The sequence below is a fragment of the Ictalurus punctatus genome, chromosome 18 (genome assembly GCF_001660625.3).
Source record: "Ictalurus punctatus breed USDA103 chromosome 18, Coco_2.0, whole genome shotgun sequence".
Classification (NCBI taxonomy): domain Eukaryota; kingdom Metazoa; phylum Chordata; class Actinopteri; order Siluriformes; family Ictaluridae; genus Ictalurus; species Ictalurus punctatus.
In genome coordinates, this window is record NC_030433.2 from 10,929,380 (window position 1) to 10,948,346 (window position 18,967).

The 18,967-nt window shown below is 39.9% G+C and overlaps 3 protein-coding genes across 7 annotated transcripts in view; 2 read left to right on the plus strand and 1 right to left on the minus strand.

Moving 5' to 3' along the window:
• Positions 1-10,756, plus strand: part of coro6 (coronin 6) — a 26,329-nt gene extending 15,573 nt beyond the window's left edge. For 2 of the 5 annotated variants that reach the window (XM_047161657.2, XM_017492704.3), the window contains exons 6-11: positions 80-199; positions 740-844; positions 933-1,078; positions 1,798-1,855; positions 2,010-2,237; positions 2,506-4,998. In XM_047161657.2, the coding sequence (XP_047017613.2) occupies positions 80-199; positions 740-844; positions 933-1,078; positions 1,798-1,855; positions 2,010-2,237; positions 2,506-2,628 (780 nt within the window). In that variant the 3' untranslated portion in view covers positions 2,629-4,998. Of the gene's footprint in view, positions 1-79; positions 200-739; positions 845-932; positions 1,079-1,797; positions 1,856-2,009; positions 2,238-2,505; positions 4,999-5,047; positions 5,112-10,431 lie in introns of those variants that run through there. The other 3 variants (XR_006984020.2, XM_017492705.3, XM_017492703.3) reach the window with 3 other exon arrangements.
• LOC108278934 (protein ABHD15) lies at positions 5,119-7,401 on the plus strand. Its single transcript, XM_017492702.3, has 2 exons — positions 5,119-6,760; positions 7,137-7,401. The coding sequence occupies exons 1-2, from the start codon at positions 5,841-5,843 to the stop codon at positions 7,249-7,251; spliced, it is 1,035 nt and encodes a 344-aa protein (XP_017348191.2). The 5' UTR covers positions 5,119-5,840; the 3' UTR covers positions 7,252-7,401.
• The window catches only part of taok1b (TAO kinase 1b), a 37,570-nt gene continuing 27,750 nt past the window's right edge, over positions 9,148-18,967 (minus strand). Inside the window, exons 12-20 of the mRNA XM_017492701.3 lie at positions 18,737-18,940; positions 16,054-16,191; positions 15,616-15,852; positions 15,388-15,516; positions 14,502-14,705; positions 14,097-14,336; positions 13,679-13,891; positions 13,137-13,319; positions 9,148-13,062 (exon numbers count right to left, since the gene is read on the minus strand). Coding sequence (XP_017348190.2) covers positions 12,553-13,062; positions 13,137-13,319; positions 13,679-13,891; positions 14,097-14,336; positions 14,502-14,705; positions 15,388-15,516; positions 15,616-15,852; positions 16,054-16,191; positions 18,737-18,940 — 2,058 coding nt within the window. The 3' untranslated portion in view covers positions 9,148-12,552. The remainder of the gene's footprint in view (positions 13,063-13,136; positions 13,320-13,678; positions 13,892-14,096; positions 14,337-14,501; positions 14,706-15,387; positions 15,517-15,615; positions 15,853-16,053; positions 16,192-18,736; positions 18,941-18,967) is intronic.

The following is an 18,967-nucleotide window of genomic DNA, read 5'->3' on the forward strand; positions in this document are numbered from 1 at the left end:
TCACAAATTGGATATAAAAAGTACAGAAAGCAGAGTTTTCAATTAGGTGTCTCTCTGATGTATATCTTTGTCCTTGCAGGAGAGACTAGCACCACATGAAGGCATCAGGCCCATGAGAGCCATCTTCACCAGAGAGGGAAACATCTTCACTACAGGCTTTACCAGGATGAGTCAGAGGGAGCTTGGCCTTTGGGACCCGGTAGGAGGACACTACTTCCATCAGCCTCCAAGCATCATATGCACACATTTAAAAGTTGCATAGATTTAGTAGAAAACAAAGTTTCTAGAATTGCACAGCTGAAATGTCAAGAAGTTGTGTGTAATTTCATCCTGTCTAGGATTAATATTAAGCAAACTGCATTTCCTGCAATGATTTTTTATTTTTTTTTGGGAATAAATATCTGGTACGGACATATAGGCGATGTGTCCGGTTTTACCGGGATAGGCTCAGAATCCAAAAGTATACAGGTATATAAAATATAAGATAGCTTTCATTTATATTCACTTTTTTCGTCTTAGCCTAATTCCACATGTCCAAATTACTTTAAAAATGAAAATAGTAAAAAAAAAATAATAATAGACAACCATTAAATGTGGTCAAAGTTTCCATCCATGTATTGATCCTGTTAAGAAAATTGTAATGAAAATAACAGCATTTCTATTAGTTTTCTATCAAATGTTCTGTCAAAACCTTGAGATCACAGTGTTCGAAATGCAAACACTGATTTCTTAATTGCAGACGAATTTCGAGGAACCCATTGCCCTTTTGGAGTTGGACACAAGTAATGGGGTCTTATTGCCATTCTATGATCCAGATACCAGCCTGGTATATCTGTGTGGTAAGGTATGTGCAGCAATTAAGCATCATTTTAATCTCAGTGCTCAGCAGAGTATCACAGGCCTAAGTCTCTCTTCCTCGTCTCTACCTCCAGGGGGACAGCAGCATTCGCTATTTTGAGATCACAGACGAGCCACCCTATGTGCACTACCTCAGCACATACAGTAGCAAAGAGCCACAGCGAGGCATGGGCTTCATGCCCAAGAGAGGAGTTGATGTTAGCAAGTGTGAGATTGCCAGGTGAGCTTGAGCTGAGTATGTACGTATAGAATTGGATGTTGGTATGTCTTGTATTGACATCTACACACACCAGCCACTTTAATAGGAACATCTATGCACCTGTTCATTCATGCAATTATCCAATCAGCCAGTCAAGACCAGGTGATGTTTTTCTGATCCAGCTTCAGTGAGCCTGTGCTCAGTGTAGCCTCAGTGGCTGTTCTTGGCTGACAGGAGTGGAACCCGATTTCATCTTCTGTGCGTCTGTCTCAGTGCTCAGCATTCTGAGATGCTTGTCTGCTCACCACGGTTGTAGGGTGGTTATTTAAGTTACTGCAGCTTTTCTGTCAGCTCGAATCAGTCTAGCCTTTCTCTTCTGAGCTCTCTCATCAACAAGGCACTTCCGTCCACAGAACTGTTTCTCAGTGAACATTTTTTGTTTTTCGTACCATTCTGTGTAAACTCTACAGACAGTGGTATGTGAAAAGACAAAGGGATGAGCAGTTTTTGAAATACTCAAATTGGCACAAACAGCCATGTCACAGTCAAAGTCACTGAGATCACAATTCTCCCCATTCTGATGTACTGATGAGACATTAACTGAAGCTCTTGATTGTATCAGCATGATTTTGTGCATTAATCTGCTGCCACATGATTGGCTGGTTGGATAATAGCATGCATGGGCATACTCTTCAAGAGACACATAAGAAAGATCTCAGTCTTTGATTCTGTGTGTTCAGATTATACAAGCTTCATGAGAGGAAATGTGAACCTATAATGATGACAGTCCCTAGAAAGGTAAGTACATTTATGTAAGTACATATAAATATGATTCACCAAACACAAGCATGATTAGTGTAACAATATAAATAGAGAATTTGTTTAATGTCATATTAAAGGCATTAGTTCAGTCCTAGGATAGTCCTAATAATTCTTCTTTCTTCCTTTCCAGTCAGATCTGTTCCAAGATGACCTCTATCCGGACACAGCAGGCCCAGACCCTGCACTGGAGCCTGAAGAGTGGCTGGAGGGGCGAGATGAAGACCCCATCTTAGTCTCCTTGAAGGATGGCTACATGCCCCCAAAGAGCAGAGAGCTAAAAGTGGCCAAGAAGAATCTTCTGGACCCCAGGCCTGCACCCCGCAGGAGCATGTCGTCTGTCGATGGAAGCAGCTTGCCAGTGAGTACACTGTTCATCTCTCACTCTTATTCCATTCCACTCCTCATCTCTTCACCCTGTTACTCCATTCAAATTCAAAAAGAACCTTCCTTCAGAGCTTTATCCTACCCTGCTTTCTATTTCTTGTTTCCTGTCTCCTAAAATGTTTTTTTTTCATTCTGTTCTTGTATCTTTGCCCCAACCCCTTGTTCTTTTTCTCCTCCTTCTTTCTTCCATCGATTGTCACTTCCTATCTTCTCTGCTGTTCCTCCTGTACTGTCCTTGCTAGCCTCAGTTGTTGGAAAAGCTTATAGAGGAGATTCAGAGTCTGAAGGCTGCAGTTCTCTCTCAAGAAAAGCGAATCAGTGACTTAGAGAATAAGCTCTCAAAGTACACCAACGGCACTGTCTGAGTGATTCAGTAAAGCACAATCACTCCTCTACACACTGCCAACCTCCCTGACCCCTTCATATATGCATGTACATATTCCACATTACCACAGCATTCACCCAAGTGCATTCATGACTAAACAACTTTTAACTGTTAACTGTTAACTGTTAAGGCTATGAGCAATAGTTACATTTTAAAACTCTTACTAATGGCTTACATCTTTCCCGAGTATAGAATATAAAGGGATGATTATTGCACATATGCTATACAGGTGGCAACTTCAAGCCATCTTGAATCCAAATGATATACACTCATCAGCCACCTTAGACCCTGTTTAAACTAGTGCGTTTTCGTTTTAAAACAGCGGTTTAAAATGAAAACGATCCTCGTCCACACTGGCGTTTCCGTTGTATTTCAGAAACGATCTCCATCCACACTACACGACAGAATACGCATGTCACATGACTATACATGCACACTGATCATGCGCATACAAGTGTAGACAGGAAGTTGGTTGCTAGTTACCGGAAGGTACAACAATGAACATGATGGCGAGGAAAAGCAAGGACGTCTTTCTAGTCATTCTATTTTCCTTGTCATGTTTTTTCTTTCTAAATATGGATAATCGAGGCTAGCATGTACGCTAGCGTGTACTTAATCAAACTCGATACAAATTCAAATAATTCACTTTATTTGTAACATTAGTACACTGGCACGTTGCAGTGAAAACAAACAATTAAAAAATGGTAAAAACAGATGCATAGGTCACATAAGCAGTCATACACTCGTTATGAAATAAAACAATAATGGATATTGTTTCTTTCTAATGTAGAAAAAGAAGCTGTAACTGTTTTTTTTTCCTGCTCTTAATGTGAACTGCTCAAATGGCTTATGGGTCAAGAAACCTCGTCACCACGCATCTGACTCGTTTCCCCTCGGGTTCATTGTCTGCTGTCCGCTATCCACTCTCTTTTGGTCTAACCCGAAACCGGCGTTACATGTAGGGCTTATGCCGATTAATTTAATCATAGTTTGCTTCTTGCGCATGTAGGAAGCTGCGGTATTTTAAAATACACAATTTAACTGCAAAGTGGCTGCTAAGAATCACAACAAAGCCAGCAAAGCTTGCGGTTCAGTCTCCATGTTGTTGTGTATACGATTAAGGTAGCGTAATGGTCTTATGGTAGGGGCTTGACGAATCAGGGAAGGATACACAATGATCCAGAAGATCCAATCAGGGAGCGAATGTGGGCAGCCACGCCTTCGTTTTCAAAATTATTCGATTTGGTCTGTTTTCACTGAAATGTCAGCCCAGATGTTTTCAAACTAAAACGGGGTCTTCTGCGTTTCCAAAAGTCTTCGTTTGCAAGGGTCGAAAATGCCGGTAGACGACAGGCATAACCGTAGCAAAAGCTATGCGTTTTAAAACGAACACGCACTAGTTTAAACAGGGCCTTAATATGAACTCCTATATAAATCTTCATATTATTCAAGATCTTGACCTACATCAGCATGAGTTTATGCATTGCACTGCTGCTATATAATCGGCTGGTTGGATAATTGCATGAATGAGCAGGTATACAGGTGTTTCTCTTAAGGTGGCTGGTGAGTCTATATTTATGCAGGTTTTAATCAGGCAATAGTCAAATTCAGCCTGTCACATTCTCTGTAGGACCCACTGTATGAACACACCATCAAGACTTGTTCGTAACGGTCATGTGATCGGTTGATTGGTGATAATTGGGAATTGGCAAAATGTAGTAAAAATGGAAGTTAAAAAAAAGGCATTTATGAGTCAAAATTGAATGAAATCATTTATTGTAATTGATTATAAATCAAGTATAATTAAAAAAAGTACAGACAAGCTGATTTGCACATAAATATGATACTTAAAATAGTCCTTCTCTACGTCATCAGTCACAAATTAACAGTATGCCTACACCAGAATCAGAACATAATTGTTTGCATTTTGATTGGAATTGTATTGTATCTTATACTTTTATAGCAGATTCAGTGGTATAGTTAAATGTTGTATCGTTGCCTTAAGAATCAAAATCGTATCATATCATGTGTAAGCCTGAGGTTTACACCCCTAATAATTACCCAGTATCTCCTCCCATGAGGTCTTCTCAGTATGGCTCCTTATAGTGATGTTATAAACTGGCCCTTCCATTTGTCCAGCACCCACACTCACACTTATCCATGTTTGACCAACATGAAAGATCTCATGTGGTTCTCAAAATGTAAATATTCTTTTAGATAATAAAACTAGCACGATATCAAAACCAAAGAACATAAAGTTGAGTTTTGTGTGTTCTATAAAGGATTTGTGAGAATGATGATGATATCAATAAAAACATCTTTTTGTAAAAAAAAAAAAAAAAAAAAGAAATCTGGTTGTTCTTGTGCACATACACACTGTACATGTATTTCTGTTTCAGCTGTTAACTTGAAAGCAGTAAAATATCCATGAGGTTTCCACGATGAGGAGTGACTTCAATAACGGTATAAAACCGATATTAACCAATATTAATAACTTGATTGAGAAAACTGTGTCTACAGGTATCTGTTTCAAAAACAGTACTACCTGATTTTTACCAGTTTACTGAATGGTTGTGCCTCACCTGTACTGTTCAAAATTTAAAGTTAAATGTGTGGGATGTGTAATTATAGTGGAGGAGAATTTGTCATTTTATTTGACCTGATTTTAATTTTACCTAATCTTTTTTTTTTTTTTTTGACAGTCACACATTTCTCTGTCCCCCCCCCACTGAAAGGGCAAAACCCTGCAACAGTATTAAACTGAAAAGAACTTATAAATTTTTTATGACATCAGCTTACATGAGTTCACAATACCTTCTGGTTACATAAACAAATAGTCAAGGTCCAAAGATTGTGCAGGTCCTTGCCCTACACAAGCTCTGTAGGGGTTTGTATTGGTCACGTCTTTTAGCTCTGTAATGAGAACGAACAAAAGGATCAAATTCATTCAAGTAATCAAGACATGTTTCATCTGATTTCCACTTAGCTTCATTTCCTTCAGGTACAAGTATCCTATTTGTTCAATGAACAGGGAGGAGGCAGATTTGTTTTGAACAGCTGATCTTTGTGAGCATGTAGTTTCAACACCTTCCCACAAACGGCTCTTCTGTCTGCATGGACCTGAACAGGATAAAACGGTGCTTATTTTCTACTGCTAGTTTCCAGGGCTGAAGCTTTTGAAAGAAGTCAGTCATGTGGGAATTCTTCTTCTGCCTGATGCCTTCCATGTTCCTGTTCACGATTGCGAGGCTTTTTCAATCAAAGTGGATTTACCATCTTGTAGAGGAAGGAACAAGGCAGCTAACTCTGCATATATGGATCATAATCTGCTCGATATTGAAGCTTCCACACCCCAGTGTTTTGTATGGCACTGGGGACAAGGAGTCAAAAATCAAGCTGATCTACAAATCGATAGCTCTGGCAAACAACATCATACAGAACTGTAAAGCTTTAGCATGTGCTCCACCGGCTAGGTGGCCAAAAGCAGACCCTCATTTACAAATGTTCTTCAATTTCATATGGCCCATTGAGGATGATGCACAAGAACACTGTGGAATAACCTTTACCAGGGATCATTTACTAATACAAGATGGTGGTATCGTAGCACTAGATTGGGCTGTCAGGCTTAAAGACCTGAATGCTCAGGCTAAGAGGGAACATTATCTAGGAGAAAGAGCTCCAGGCTACCATACCTGCACTCCATCCATTATCATTCTGATTCCTAATGCTTTGGGGAAGATCACGCAAAATTTGCTGAGTTTGTGTCGCTTGGCTCTGCAGCAAGGTTTCTACACTGTGGTCTTCCATCGTCGTGGTCATGGGAGATGTCTGCTTACTACTCCACGCTACCAGGAATTTGGGGATCCCTCTGATCTGGTGCAGGCAGTACTATACATTAAGAGCCGCCATCCATCTTCAGATCTGTTTGCCATCAATGAAGGTTCTGGGTCTGGTCTGATGCTGTCTTACCTTGGGGAGCGGGGCTCATCCTCCCACCTGGTAGCAGCTGCTTGTATATCACCTGTGTTCTACAGACAACTGTTCTTTGAGACACCATGCCCAAAATTATATAATGAGGCATCATTGTTTTACCGCAAGCTGCAAATGAGCAGGTAATTTATATTCATTTTAGTGGAGAAGACTTTCTGATTGATATTAATGTCAATATATTGTGCAAAGAATTGAGATAGTAAAAGTAACAATTCAACTGAAATAGCAACTAAAGTGGCAGACATGTCCTATAGACCAGCACAAAGATGTGTTGGTGTGCAAATGAAATAAGCCAAGTACAATCTGACGCCACAATGGCCGAGCCTAAGGCCGAGACCACTAACAAAATCGGAGATAAGTAGAATGAACAAAAGCCGACATAAGTAGAAAATTATGTTTTGGTTATATTTGTCAACAAATTTACTGTTAGTCTTTGAATGACTATTGTTTAAACCATTAAAGGTAAACCTAGTTCCACAACTTTGTCCTTATACACAGGTATGCAACTGCTCTAAGTTCAGTTATGGATACTGAGAAAATATTCAGCTGTCGTTCTCTTCAAGACATGGAGAAGCTGATGTTCTGTTCAGTCAGATTGCTAGACACCAGTTAGAAGAACACACTGGAGCAGGCTGTGGAGCTTAGATCTGTACAGACTAACTGGGCCGGTTATTGGGAACATAACGAACCCTTGCGAGATGCTGATGAAGTCCCTGTTCCTGTGCTTTGCTTGTGTAGCACTGATGACCCGATAATGCCTCCAGCCTCCACCTTGCCCATGTCCATCTTCCAGAACAGCCCTTATTTCTTTCTGGCCCTGACATCCCAGGGAAGCCATTGTGGCTTTTTGCAGCAGGACACTCAGATCGCTGCTTCCTGGAGCCATGAGGCTGTGCTGGAATATTTCTGGGTTGTCTGAGTTCTTCAAAGTTGAGGAAAGAAAATACTTTATGGAAGGGTTTGTTGGATGGGATACTGTCCAAGGGCTCAGGCAAAAAACAGGTGTCATGGCACACAGGAGGAGGAGACCAACCATGCTGCGGAGAGAGAGACCTGCCTTGGGTTCACAGAGACAACAATCTCATTCAAGATTGGTCACTTGTGAAGAGCAAGAGATGTTCACTTGGAAAAGATCATACACTCGATGATGTGTGAATTGTATCAAAGGTGGAAAAGGAAAAGGAGAAATACAACCTGGGTGACAGTGAAGATGTGATTAGAAAAATTGCAGCGAACAGAAACCACATGAAAATCTTATTTTAAAAAGTGCTTAACTGGTTAATAACGAAATTAACTGTATAGCCTAAATGTAAACATTTCCCCACCAGACCTAAATTCCTGAACAGAATTCATCATTTCCTGCACGCCTGCTTGCAGGAAGATATTACATTAGCTGCAAAATCCATGTAGAAAGTATTTTTCTCACGATTCTACAAGCAACAAATCAAACCGCAAAGTAGAAGGATGCTCTGAAATTGTTAAAAAACAAAAAACAAAAACATGTGTTTGGTTTTATTTCTATGCTAGGCTTTCTGTAAGCAGAGTAGTCCTATAACTAGAGTAGATGTCATGACCAAGAGAAAGCAGGCAATGTATTTTAATTTCCTGAATTGTGGAACAAACACACAAAGTAAAAAACAAATATAGATTATTATTAAACCTATTCTAGACATTTTAAACTCTGAAAAACTTGTTCTGTTGGCAGATTTGTTTTTTCTAATGTTAAGTTTGTATTTCGAAATGATCTACCAATAGATTAAAAACAGTGTAAAGCTTGAAATGAAACTGGCTGAATAATATTCGAATTATAATAGTTTCATAATAAGAAGTATTTCATAAATTTAACCATATTAAATAGACAGTGGATATAAAAAGTCTATATACCCCTGTTAAATGGGCAGGTTGTTGTGATGGGGGGGGGGTGTGAAACTAAGATAAATGATATCAGAACTTCCACATTCAGCGTGAAATTACAATGTATAAAAATGAAGTGAAAAACAACCAGAAACATTTTAGAAAAATACCTGCTGATATTAGTGCAAAACATTCTAGTGCCTGCTAGTAAGCTGAAGATAAAAGGAATTTGACATTTCAGCATAACAATGACCCAAAGCATACATCCACATTAATAAAAGGATGGTTTACTCAAAAAAGATCAATGTTTTTTGAATGGCCTAGCCAGAGTCCAGACCTGAATCCATCTAAAGACCTGTGGAGTGACCTGAAGTGGGCTGTGCACAGGAGATGAAGTCACAATGTGATGGATCTAGAATGTTTTTGCAAGAAAGCACGGGAAAATATTTCCAAATCAAGATGTACCACGCTGATACTCTTACCCAAAAAGACTGTGCTGTAATAAAATCAAAAGATGGGGGGAGGGGGGGGTTAACTTTTTACACACCAGGATGTCTATTGTGACATGATAAACAACTAATTGATTTTTTTTTTTTTTTGAAGAGATCACTTACTAATGATCTCACACCTGCAAAGAAATACATCAGGAGCAATGTATATTAAAATTACTTTATTACAGATGATTTTTTTTTATCCAGTAGCCCTCTGCCAACAAAAGGAGTAATTACAAACAAAACATAACATTTGTCCCCATACACTTGCAGAATTTTTGTTTACATTTTAATTGGATTTTTTGTTCTTATTGTGAATAGCCATACATTTTGTTGTTATAATTTTTTAATGACATTCAGCTTTTCACAATCTATACATTTTAATACAGGTTATATATGGATTGTTATGGTAATGTTGAAGCAGACAAAAAACGAAAAAATTATCTATAATTTGAAGGAATACTGGTGAACACATTGTAATTGTAAAGACATACCCCTTTGTGTCAGTCCTGCCCGTTTCCCTTGTTCTCACACTTTTGAAAAGGCTCATTAAAACATGGGTGTGATGAGGGCTGCAACGTGACGCACAAGATTACACTTCCATAAGAGGGCACGCATCTCTCTCCTCCCCATGCTGCTGGACCTTACAGGAGAGTGAGTGACCTAAACCAGTGTCCAAGTGTAATAAGCTCTGGGTGTGTGGCTGCTCTCCTGATCCCAACAGAGCATTTATGAGGTTGTGAAGTGATTTTGGCATGTTAGCTTCTCTCTTTCTCTCTCTCAATCTTCTATTTTTTTATTTATTTTTTTTTTTGGCCCCACTCCTTTGAGGCCTGAAAGTGCAATGGCTCAGTCAGCTCGTAATACATAGGCTAAATTAAAGTAGAGTTTATTGGCATCTCTACATAAATCAGTGATGCCATGCGGACACTTGAGAACATGTATAACACTAGACGTTCATTAAACGACCACAAAGAGAAGCATTCAGAGTCAAAATCATTTTGATGGCAGTTATTTGAACATCCTTAGATCGTGTGATAAAGCTTCAAAGATGTCTCTGTTGCCATTGGTAAAATAAGAGCATGAGACTGAGGAGCAAGAATGTGGAGAAAATGCTACCCATGTCCAAGAGGATGCAAGGTGTTTCATTTTTTTTTTTTTCAATATCTCCTGATATCTTGCTTTAAATATTCTTATACACCAAGCTGTATTTTGTCAGCTCACATTCAAACAGCTAATTTGAAATCTAGTTTTAAATTTGGGTACTTCTTGGGTTCATAGATTTATATATATTTTTAAAAACATTTTCTATTTGTACAATATACACAAACTTTCTCTATACATCCCACTTAAAGTTGTCTCCTCATTATTTTCCATAAACACATTTTATATGCTTTCTGGTGTTCTTTTTTTTCTTAATCATTTGTTTGTACACACAATTATAAAAGGTGGTTGCGGGAGACAGCCGGCACTCTCGGATGAGCATGACGGTGACAAAGGCATCACAGAGGTGACGGCAGCAGCACACACTCGCCCAGCAAAAACATTCACTGTTCGCAAGCCTGTCTGAAAGAGACCTTCCCACCCCCAAAACCAGGTATACTGTCCTGACGCTGAGCCGAGAGGGGCAGAAGACACTGTAGGTCCGAGAAACAGAGAGGACAGAGAGCAGCACGTAATGATCATTTGTCTTTGCAGATGGTAAAAACCTCTTTGCATAGCTGGGATCAAAGTTAACTTTGGCATTTGAAATAAAAATCAAATATCTATCTATCCTCCCTATATTATTACGGAGAGAACATGCACATCCACACACATGGCAACAACTTTCTTTCATTACCTAAATCAGCAATCAATATACTCATTCACACTTCCTAAACTATTTTTTTTTCAGTATTTCCAACATACAGTCCCTTATTTAGCACTTCAAACCCATTAAACAACCTACAACATGGCAAAATAAATGCCTTTTTTTTTCTTTCTTTCTTTTTAAATGCAACAAGGTTTCATGACGATTCATGGAACCCAGTTCTTAGTGTGCTTGTATTGAGAATTAGTGTGGACATACAATTATCACTGCTGCACTTCTCTAGGATTCTCACACCAATGTAAATAATAATAATAATAATAATAATAATAATAATAAAGTATTCTGAAACAACAAAGAAAAGTTTAGCTTAAGAATGCTAGTGTACTGGAAGTATGCAACTGAGCTTCTATGAACACTGGTGATAATCACATGGATGCATTTTTGTGCGAGGACACATGTCAACGTTCACAAAGGCACACGCTAACTGTATGATGTAGTGTTTATAGGACCACTTGCCCAGATTAATAGAATTAGTTGGAGAAATACTCTGGTTTCGACAATTTCCATTTCCTTCCACATCCCGTCAGCTTCCTGTGGCACTTTTGTTAAAAACCTTAGCAAGTAACCGTGCTTCTGTAGCTTTGCTGAAGTTATCCAGGTGATTCTCACCAACCCTGATGGTTAGCACAGGTGAAACAAAACAATCTTTCAGAACTTTTAGTGCTTAACGTTTTAAAAGTAACCAATGCTGTTAATCATTTTATTCTTGGCACAGCACTAATGAAAAAACAAACAAATGCATTTAAAAAAAAAAAATTATTATTATTTTTTTTTTTAAAACACAAAGCATGCTTATCGCCAAAGGTAGAAAACTCTACTTAGAGAAATACTCACTGCCTTCCCAAGTAATTGACGATTACCATTTCCTTTCGCATCCTGTGCCACTTTTTTTCCTTAAAAATGTTAGTGTTAAAAACGATAATCTCAGATCACCAAACCATACTGTTTTACTGCAGTGGTTCTCATTGAAAAGATACACAGACTATAACATTCTTTGATGAAACTGCAAATAACCTGGAAACAAGTTCATGATAAAACCCAGGTGAATGCACTGCACTTAACAGAGAGGACTTTGCATAAACAAGGGTGTCTTGCGCATTCACACTGAAGGGCTATGTGCTTACAATTTATTGATTTTTAAATCAATTTCTATCAGATTTAGTATTCAGTTTAGTTGCAACACGATCAATTATGTGCCCTAAAACCACAACGGAACTACAGCATACCTCGCTAGGTCCCCGTCTCATCACATCGGCTCATTAGTGCGTCTTGCATGTCCTCATGGCTGGATTCTTTCATCATGGGCACAAACTGATAAATGTTGCATGTCACTGCCCCTGCCTATACAAATGCTCAAACAACACCTTTCTCTATCAAACACAATCATAAACACAAACACTGTATGAGACTATCCATCCTGTAGACTACAGATTGATCAAATTTGCAGATATTTCTGAACCTGTGAGCCTTTTCCAATGAGTATCCTAAATAAAAGGTGCATTTTTTTTTTTTATTTTCAACTGCAAAAATAAAAGTGTGGAAGAGGGAAAGTGGGAAAGTGAGTAAGCAAATACCCCTTAGGCCTCTGTGTCTCCTCTCTGACCTTGGTGTACCTCATGCCCCGCTCGGATAACGTGTGTGTGTGTGTGTGTGTGTGTGTGGGTTGAGTGGTGGTGGTGGTGGTGTGGGGGGTTTTGGCTTATGTATATGACAGGTGCGAGCCGTTGGAGATCTGAGAGGCAATACTGGCGCTCCTGCTCATCCCCTGCTCACTGCGGCCTCCCGCTGAGGTTCGCCGCACCGCCTGAGGGCTGTTCCGTGCCCCGCCACTACTGGACCGCTGGTTGCCACCCGTGCCATGGTGGCCCCAGGGAGGATGACCGCTGTGTCCCCAGGGCTGCTGGATGGAGCTGCTCTGGCTTGCATGGTGCTGATGGTGGTGGTGGTGATGATGATGATCATGGCTCTGCTGGCCACTCCAGTGTGGCCCCTGTGATCCAGCACTGTGCGGTGAACCCCATGCACCTGGCGCACCTGGAAAACTGTGGCTGTGACTATCAGACGAGGCCATGTTGGACAGCACCATGTTGTTGAAGCCTAGACGCATGCTCTCCGAGTCGAAGGCTTCAATCTCACGCGCCTGCCTCTCCAGCAGGCTGCGGATTCTCTCTGAACGCTCGTTCTGCAATGTCACCATCTCCTCCTCAATCTGAGATACAAAAGAGTAGTTATTAGGATCAAATTATTGCCTTAACTTTCCACAGAAAGTTTGTTACCTTGTACCTTCTGTTCCAGGAGAGCTCTACGCAGCGAGACTCTCTGTTCCAGCTCTTTCCTCTCGCGATCGTGCTGTGCATCTGTCTGCATCTTGATTTTACTTTGATACGCGTTCAGCAACTCCAGCTCCTGCTGTAGCTGCATCTTCAGCACCTGACACTCCGCCTCCTGAGCTTCATCCAGTCGCAACTGATAAGTAGGACAGAGGATGAGATTAGACAAGGTGGCATAGCGGTATTCTGCATTACTAGCTGTAATTACTAACTCTCCTCTGTGGTTTATTTGCTTTGTGTTGACCCTGCCCTTTTAAGATAGCAGGTGATGCCAAGGTAGTTTGTGAAGTAGTGACAAGAGATGCAATTAAAAGGGATTAACTTAAAACATACAAGCTTAATCACTTCTAATATGTTATAACTATTATGACGAATATAGACCTATCATATTCAGACAATTTAAAAAAATAGAAATTTGTTATTTATTTATGTACTATAGCCTTCTATATCAACACTGTAGAAAAACTAGAATGCTGCACCTTACTCTTTACTTACAGCCTGTGTGGAGAGCATATCATTGATGGAGTGATCATACTGCTCAGCGAGAATGGCCAATTTTCTTGTCTGCTCCTCCTTGAGTCTCTTCAGCACCGCCTTGTGTTCTGACTTAGGCGTGGTCTCAAGCAGGTGGTTCCGCAGGGCCTTGTACTGCCGTGTCTGGATCTTACACGTGTCCTGAAACTGCTTCTTGATCTGTAGCTCTTTGGACTGAGACACAAAGACAGGCAGACAGGCAACAGCAAAAAGGAGAGAGGCGGAAAGAGAAAGAGAGAGAACAAGACAGCACAAGAACAACAGCAAGAGAAAGACATTTGATGAAATGTAGAATAAAGAAAAAGCCATTTTGTGTTAATAAACTGCCAGTTACAGAGTAACAGCTGTTCTTAACAAATGCATTAAATGTTCCACCAACCTTTAGGCTCTTGGGCTGCTGCCGGACCTCCATGACATGCTTGCGGCGCAATTCTCTCTCTCTGCGCTTGTTGTACTCCAGCTGGTTGGTGAGCTCGGTCTGGTGCTGCAGCCGGATGAGCTCGGTCCTCATTTTATGGATGGTGCCTAGCTGTCTCACCTCCAGCTCCTGCATGGACTCGTGGTGACGCAGCAGCATGGCGTGCTCCAGGTCCTTCTGCGTCTGACGCTTATTCAGCTCCTGCGTCAGAGGAAAGAAATATGGCAAGGAAAAATTATGCTTGACCTCTAAAACAGTCAAACATACCTCTGACCAAAAGCATGTAATCAATTCCATATTGTTATTTCAGTAAAAACAAGCAGTCAGATGTGCAGCTGTTATCACACCAGAGCAACCGTGACATACTTCTCGCACGAGGTCCTGCTCTACATTGTGTTTGGCAATGAGGATGCGGCGTTTGAAGCGCCGGCACTCAAGGTCTAGGTACTGCCGCTGTCGGCGCAGTAGGTTGGCTTCTTCCTCAGCCTGAAAGTGCTGGATGTTCTCCTTCTGCTTGGACAACCATTCCTGCTTCTCCTTCTTGGGTGTGGACTGGTTCTCATTCAACTCCTAAGCACAAGTGAAGAGGCATATAAAGGATACAGTTCTGGTCCTCAAATTGCTTAGTCATATTCTGTTTTTTAGCATTAACGGTAATCAATTTCTCTATTATGGTTGGTGTTTGAATTTATAATGCCTTTCATGCAGCTGATTTGCATAACAATTGTCCTGAATCTTCTAGAATCTACTTGAAGGGCCTTTTGAAAAAAAAATTTTTTTAATTATTTGAAATGCAGCTCATGACAACAATCACAACGCCAATTGTAAATTTTAAAGAGACACTAACAGATCTGGTCCGTCTTTAACATCTCCATAATGCTCCAGAGACAAATGTGGATGTTGCTTTTAATACATGTATATAAGATATCCATGTGTATATTGTAATGACAAGGACAAGCAGATCAGTGCAATAAGTACACATTGAGCATCGCAGAAACATATAGTAACATGTCTGAATTAAACACAGAGAACATATGTTCCTGGTTTGTAAACAATGCTGTACAGGTTGCTGCTGCGTCCACACGTGCACATGGCCTGGTGTAGGGGTGTCCAATCTTTTTCGCAAAGGGCTAGTGTGGGTGCAGGTTTTTATTCCCATCAAACTGAGGCCACAGTTGATTCCACCCGTTTAATTAGTTGATCTTGGCGTTCATTAGACTGTGCTGTGAAACAGAAAAGTATTATGTCAAACCTCTTTCAGTTGCTCCTTGCGTAGTTTATACTCTCGTTTCTGGGATTCGAGAAAGCTGCTTAGCTCTTTCTTTTGCTGGACCTGGATGTGCTGTTGGAACTTCTTCTCATCATTGGCAAATGACTTGGCCTTTTAAACACACAACATAAAATATACAAATGTGTATTAAATCACACATCTGTGGTCAGTTATATATTGTTCAGTTTTCCTAAGCTGATGCATGCTTACATCTTTCTCCATGGATGCTTGGTGCTTCTTGACCAGTTTCTCTATCTCGGCTGCAAAACTATTCCGCTGAGTCTCCAGCTCCTTGTCTAGCTTCAGTCTGTGCTCGTCCATCTCAGCCTTGAGCTTGTTCTCCAGGGCCATCAGGTGCTTCTGGTGCTGCCGTCTCATGCGCTTATAGCCAGACATCTGCTCTCTAAGCTCCGAGTCCTGCTCGTGTTCTTGCATCTGCCTCGTCACCTAGAGAGCAAAGACCTACTGAGCTACACCCTGTACAAATATCCCCTCATCCCTCTCTTGTTTTTTTTCCTCTCCTGTTCTTATAATCAAGAACACAAGGAGATTCATGCTCCTCATTACAAAATGATTAAATCATTTACTCTATTAAGAGAATCACAGAAGACACTCCCGGCATGACTGTACAAGGGAGCACAGACTCACCAGTGAGGCTGTGCGAATGGTGGCAAAGTGCTCGCGGTTGCGGTGGTATTTGCGTGGGGGCGGCTGTGCTGGAGCTGCCTGGGGCTCGGAGGGATGACTTCGTGCCTCTGGGTCATCTCGGTAAACCTCTTCCTCTTCCTGTCAACAACAACAAAGGAATGATGAAATCTAATAATATCTAGAAATCGACTATGTGAGTAGTATCTCAGCTCTCAGCAACCTTACGTAATGTGTGCAGCTGTTATTTAAGGTAGGGCTGCACAATTAATCAGATATCGATCGTGATTACGATTTTGACTGCTCACGATTAAATGAACATGATCGACTGTGATATTGATGTTTAAAGTTCGTCCTCCGCACATAGAAAATTCTGCTGCAGATCAAGTCAAGCGCTTCCTACACTTACAGCCAGTCACATAGAGCGCCGCAAGGATGACGTCATTTTGTAGCGCCAAAACCCGGAAACGGTGTTTGCATTTTAGTGCTCAACCTGCCAGTTTCGCTGCGAGCTCCAGCGCTTGCGCAAGGAGAAATCATGACACTAACATGATGCTAAATGGCACTACAGAAGTTCTTGGGAAGATTAAACATCACGCCGAACATGAAAAAACTTTGCAGATAAACTCAGGGCTCTACAGTGCGACCATTTCACTCGCATTTGTGACTGAAAAGTACTTTGTGCAACCGTGAATAAATATTTATTCACACCGGTGCGAGTGACCTGTTCGGAGTTGTATAATACAATCGGAATAAAAACTACAGGAAGTCCAAAATGCATCTACACCGCACAACAGTTACTTTCACACTGCTTTTCATCTCCTCAGTCAACCAAACAAGTGTAGAAATACTGCAGAGAAGCCATTATGATGAAGCGTAACAGCGTAACTTCCCGATATCACAAACCGCCATCTTTTATTGATCATGCAAAATGACCTGAACTTTCACCTACTCGTGTAGACACTGTAGCATCAGGCGGAGTAAATTAATAATAATGCTAACGCTACAAGGTGGGTTTAATTCAAACTTCTTTATTAAATAATTCCTCACCAATCATAATCAAGATTAGCAACTGTTCAGAAGGAGTATGTTGCTGCTCTCCTTCACACTCTTCACTAACTCAAATACATAGCGTATATACTTCATTTAAACTTAAGGTTGCCAGATATCACCAAAAAAGTCAACTCCAGTTTCCATGTTTTAATTTAAACCCCCAAAAAACAATATTATCAGCAGACATGGCAACACTGTCCTGGGGAACTGATCTAAAAGGAACAACTGATAAACAAACAAACAGAAAACTAATTAAATGTAAAGACAGAAAATGAGCTTAGTTATAAATAAATCATTTAATATAAAAATAGATATTAAAATAACTTCATAAAATATCGATAAACTGAGAAATTAAATGGTGTTTAATTACTATGGGTTGCATTTAATATCAATTTGACATTAAGCTTATTTCGCTATCTCCTTAGAAGTCTATTAGCCTTTTTCCTTACATGGATCATGTTTGTGTTAGTCTACTTTTAATTGGGACTCTTTATTGTTTAAGATATTTAAAAATAAATATTTTATGCATGTTTATTTATCAAATAACCAACAGTATTTCTCATTGCTATTATTTTCATTCAATTAACAGTGACCATGAGCAGAGAGCTCACATTTAACTGTTTATGACAGACTTCCTGATTAAAGCTTAAACAAGAAAAGATTGGTATCTGGCTCAGTTTCGGTCGTAAAAATCCTGATCGGTGCATCCATAAATTAATACCATTACACTAAAGTGCTTTGCATCTGATGGGTAAATGAACTCACCTAATCACATCCTGTATGAGACTATTCAGATATATACACAATATACACAGAGCGGTTCGAGAACTGACTCCAGCCCAGAACCATGACAGCGGAAAATGTCTAATAGTGTAGCTTTAAATATATTTAAGAGGAGCAGACCTCAAACACTGAACATTGATGTTTATTGTATTTGTTTACAAGGTGAAACAGGTTAACGGTTGTTTTTTGCATACCGTCTGTAAAATTAACTGAAAATATTACATTTAGTTTATCAGAAGGTAAATTAATTTGACATGGCTCACACTATGTTCCTAAATTCTGTCATAATTGACCAGCTGAAGTTTTCTCATGCCTACTTGTGTGTTATATTGTGGCACATTAATGTTACCATCTCTAAAAAATAATAATAATAAAAAAAAATTAAAAACCCTCAACTTTAACTGTGCTCCTAAATTTTTGTAATTAGGAGCACAAGTGCTCCTAAAAGAAATTGTCTTGCGTCTCTCCTCCTGTAAACACTGTTATTGCCTTTTCTGCATAGGCCTGAATTGTTTTCATTTGGTTACATATTGTTATATTTGATGCATATTTTCATTTGGTTGATGGTATTTTTTACTTATCCTATATTTTGGGTACTAATTTAATTTATATTTTGCTTCTACGAGAAAGATTTGTACATGAGCAGGAATGTAGCAAAACATGGAGTTTTCAATCAATGAATAATCGTGATAAATAATCGAGATCTCGATATTGATCAAAATAATCGGGATTATCATTTTGGCCATAATCGTGCAGCCCTAATTTAAGGTAGGAATAACAAGGATGACTTGTTAATTGAGAAGTATATGGCATTTGCTAAATTTAAATGCTGTATTAAATGCAAACATACAGGTTTGAGGTGTATGACAGAGCTGTTGGACATGACGGTGTGGTCTCCTTCAATCAGGTCCAGTTCACTCTTATCATCTGCAGCATCAGGAAGGCTGTTGACAGAGCTGCTCTGTGAGCTGGCACTGATGGACATGCTGGGGATGGACTGGTTACTTCCTACACTGTTCACTGTTCCTGTATGCCCAGCTCCATGCTCAGGCTCCTACACACACACACACAGACAAAACTT

Bases quoted from the DNA above. Each gene is read 5' to 3' on its own strand.
- LOC108278934 (XM_017492702.3), top strand. From the start codon at position 5,841: ATGTGGGAATTCTTCTTCTGCCTGATGCCTTCCATGTTCCTGTTCACG. The intron at 6,761-7,136 runs GTAATTTATATT...CCTTATACACAG, and splicing joins CGCAAGCTGCAAATGAGCAG to GTATGCAACTGCTCTAAGTT.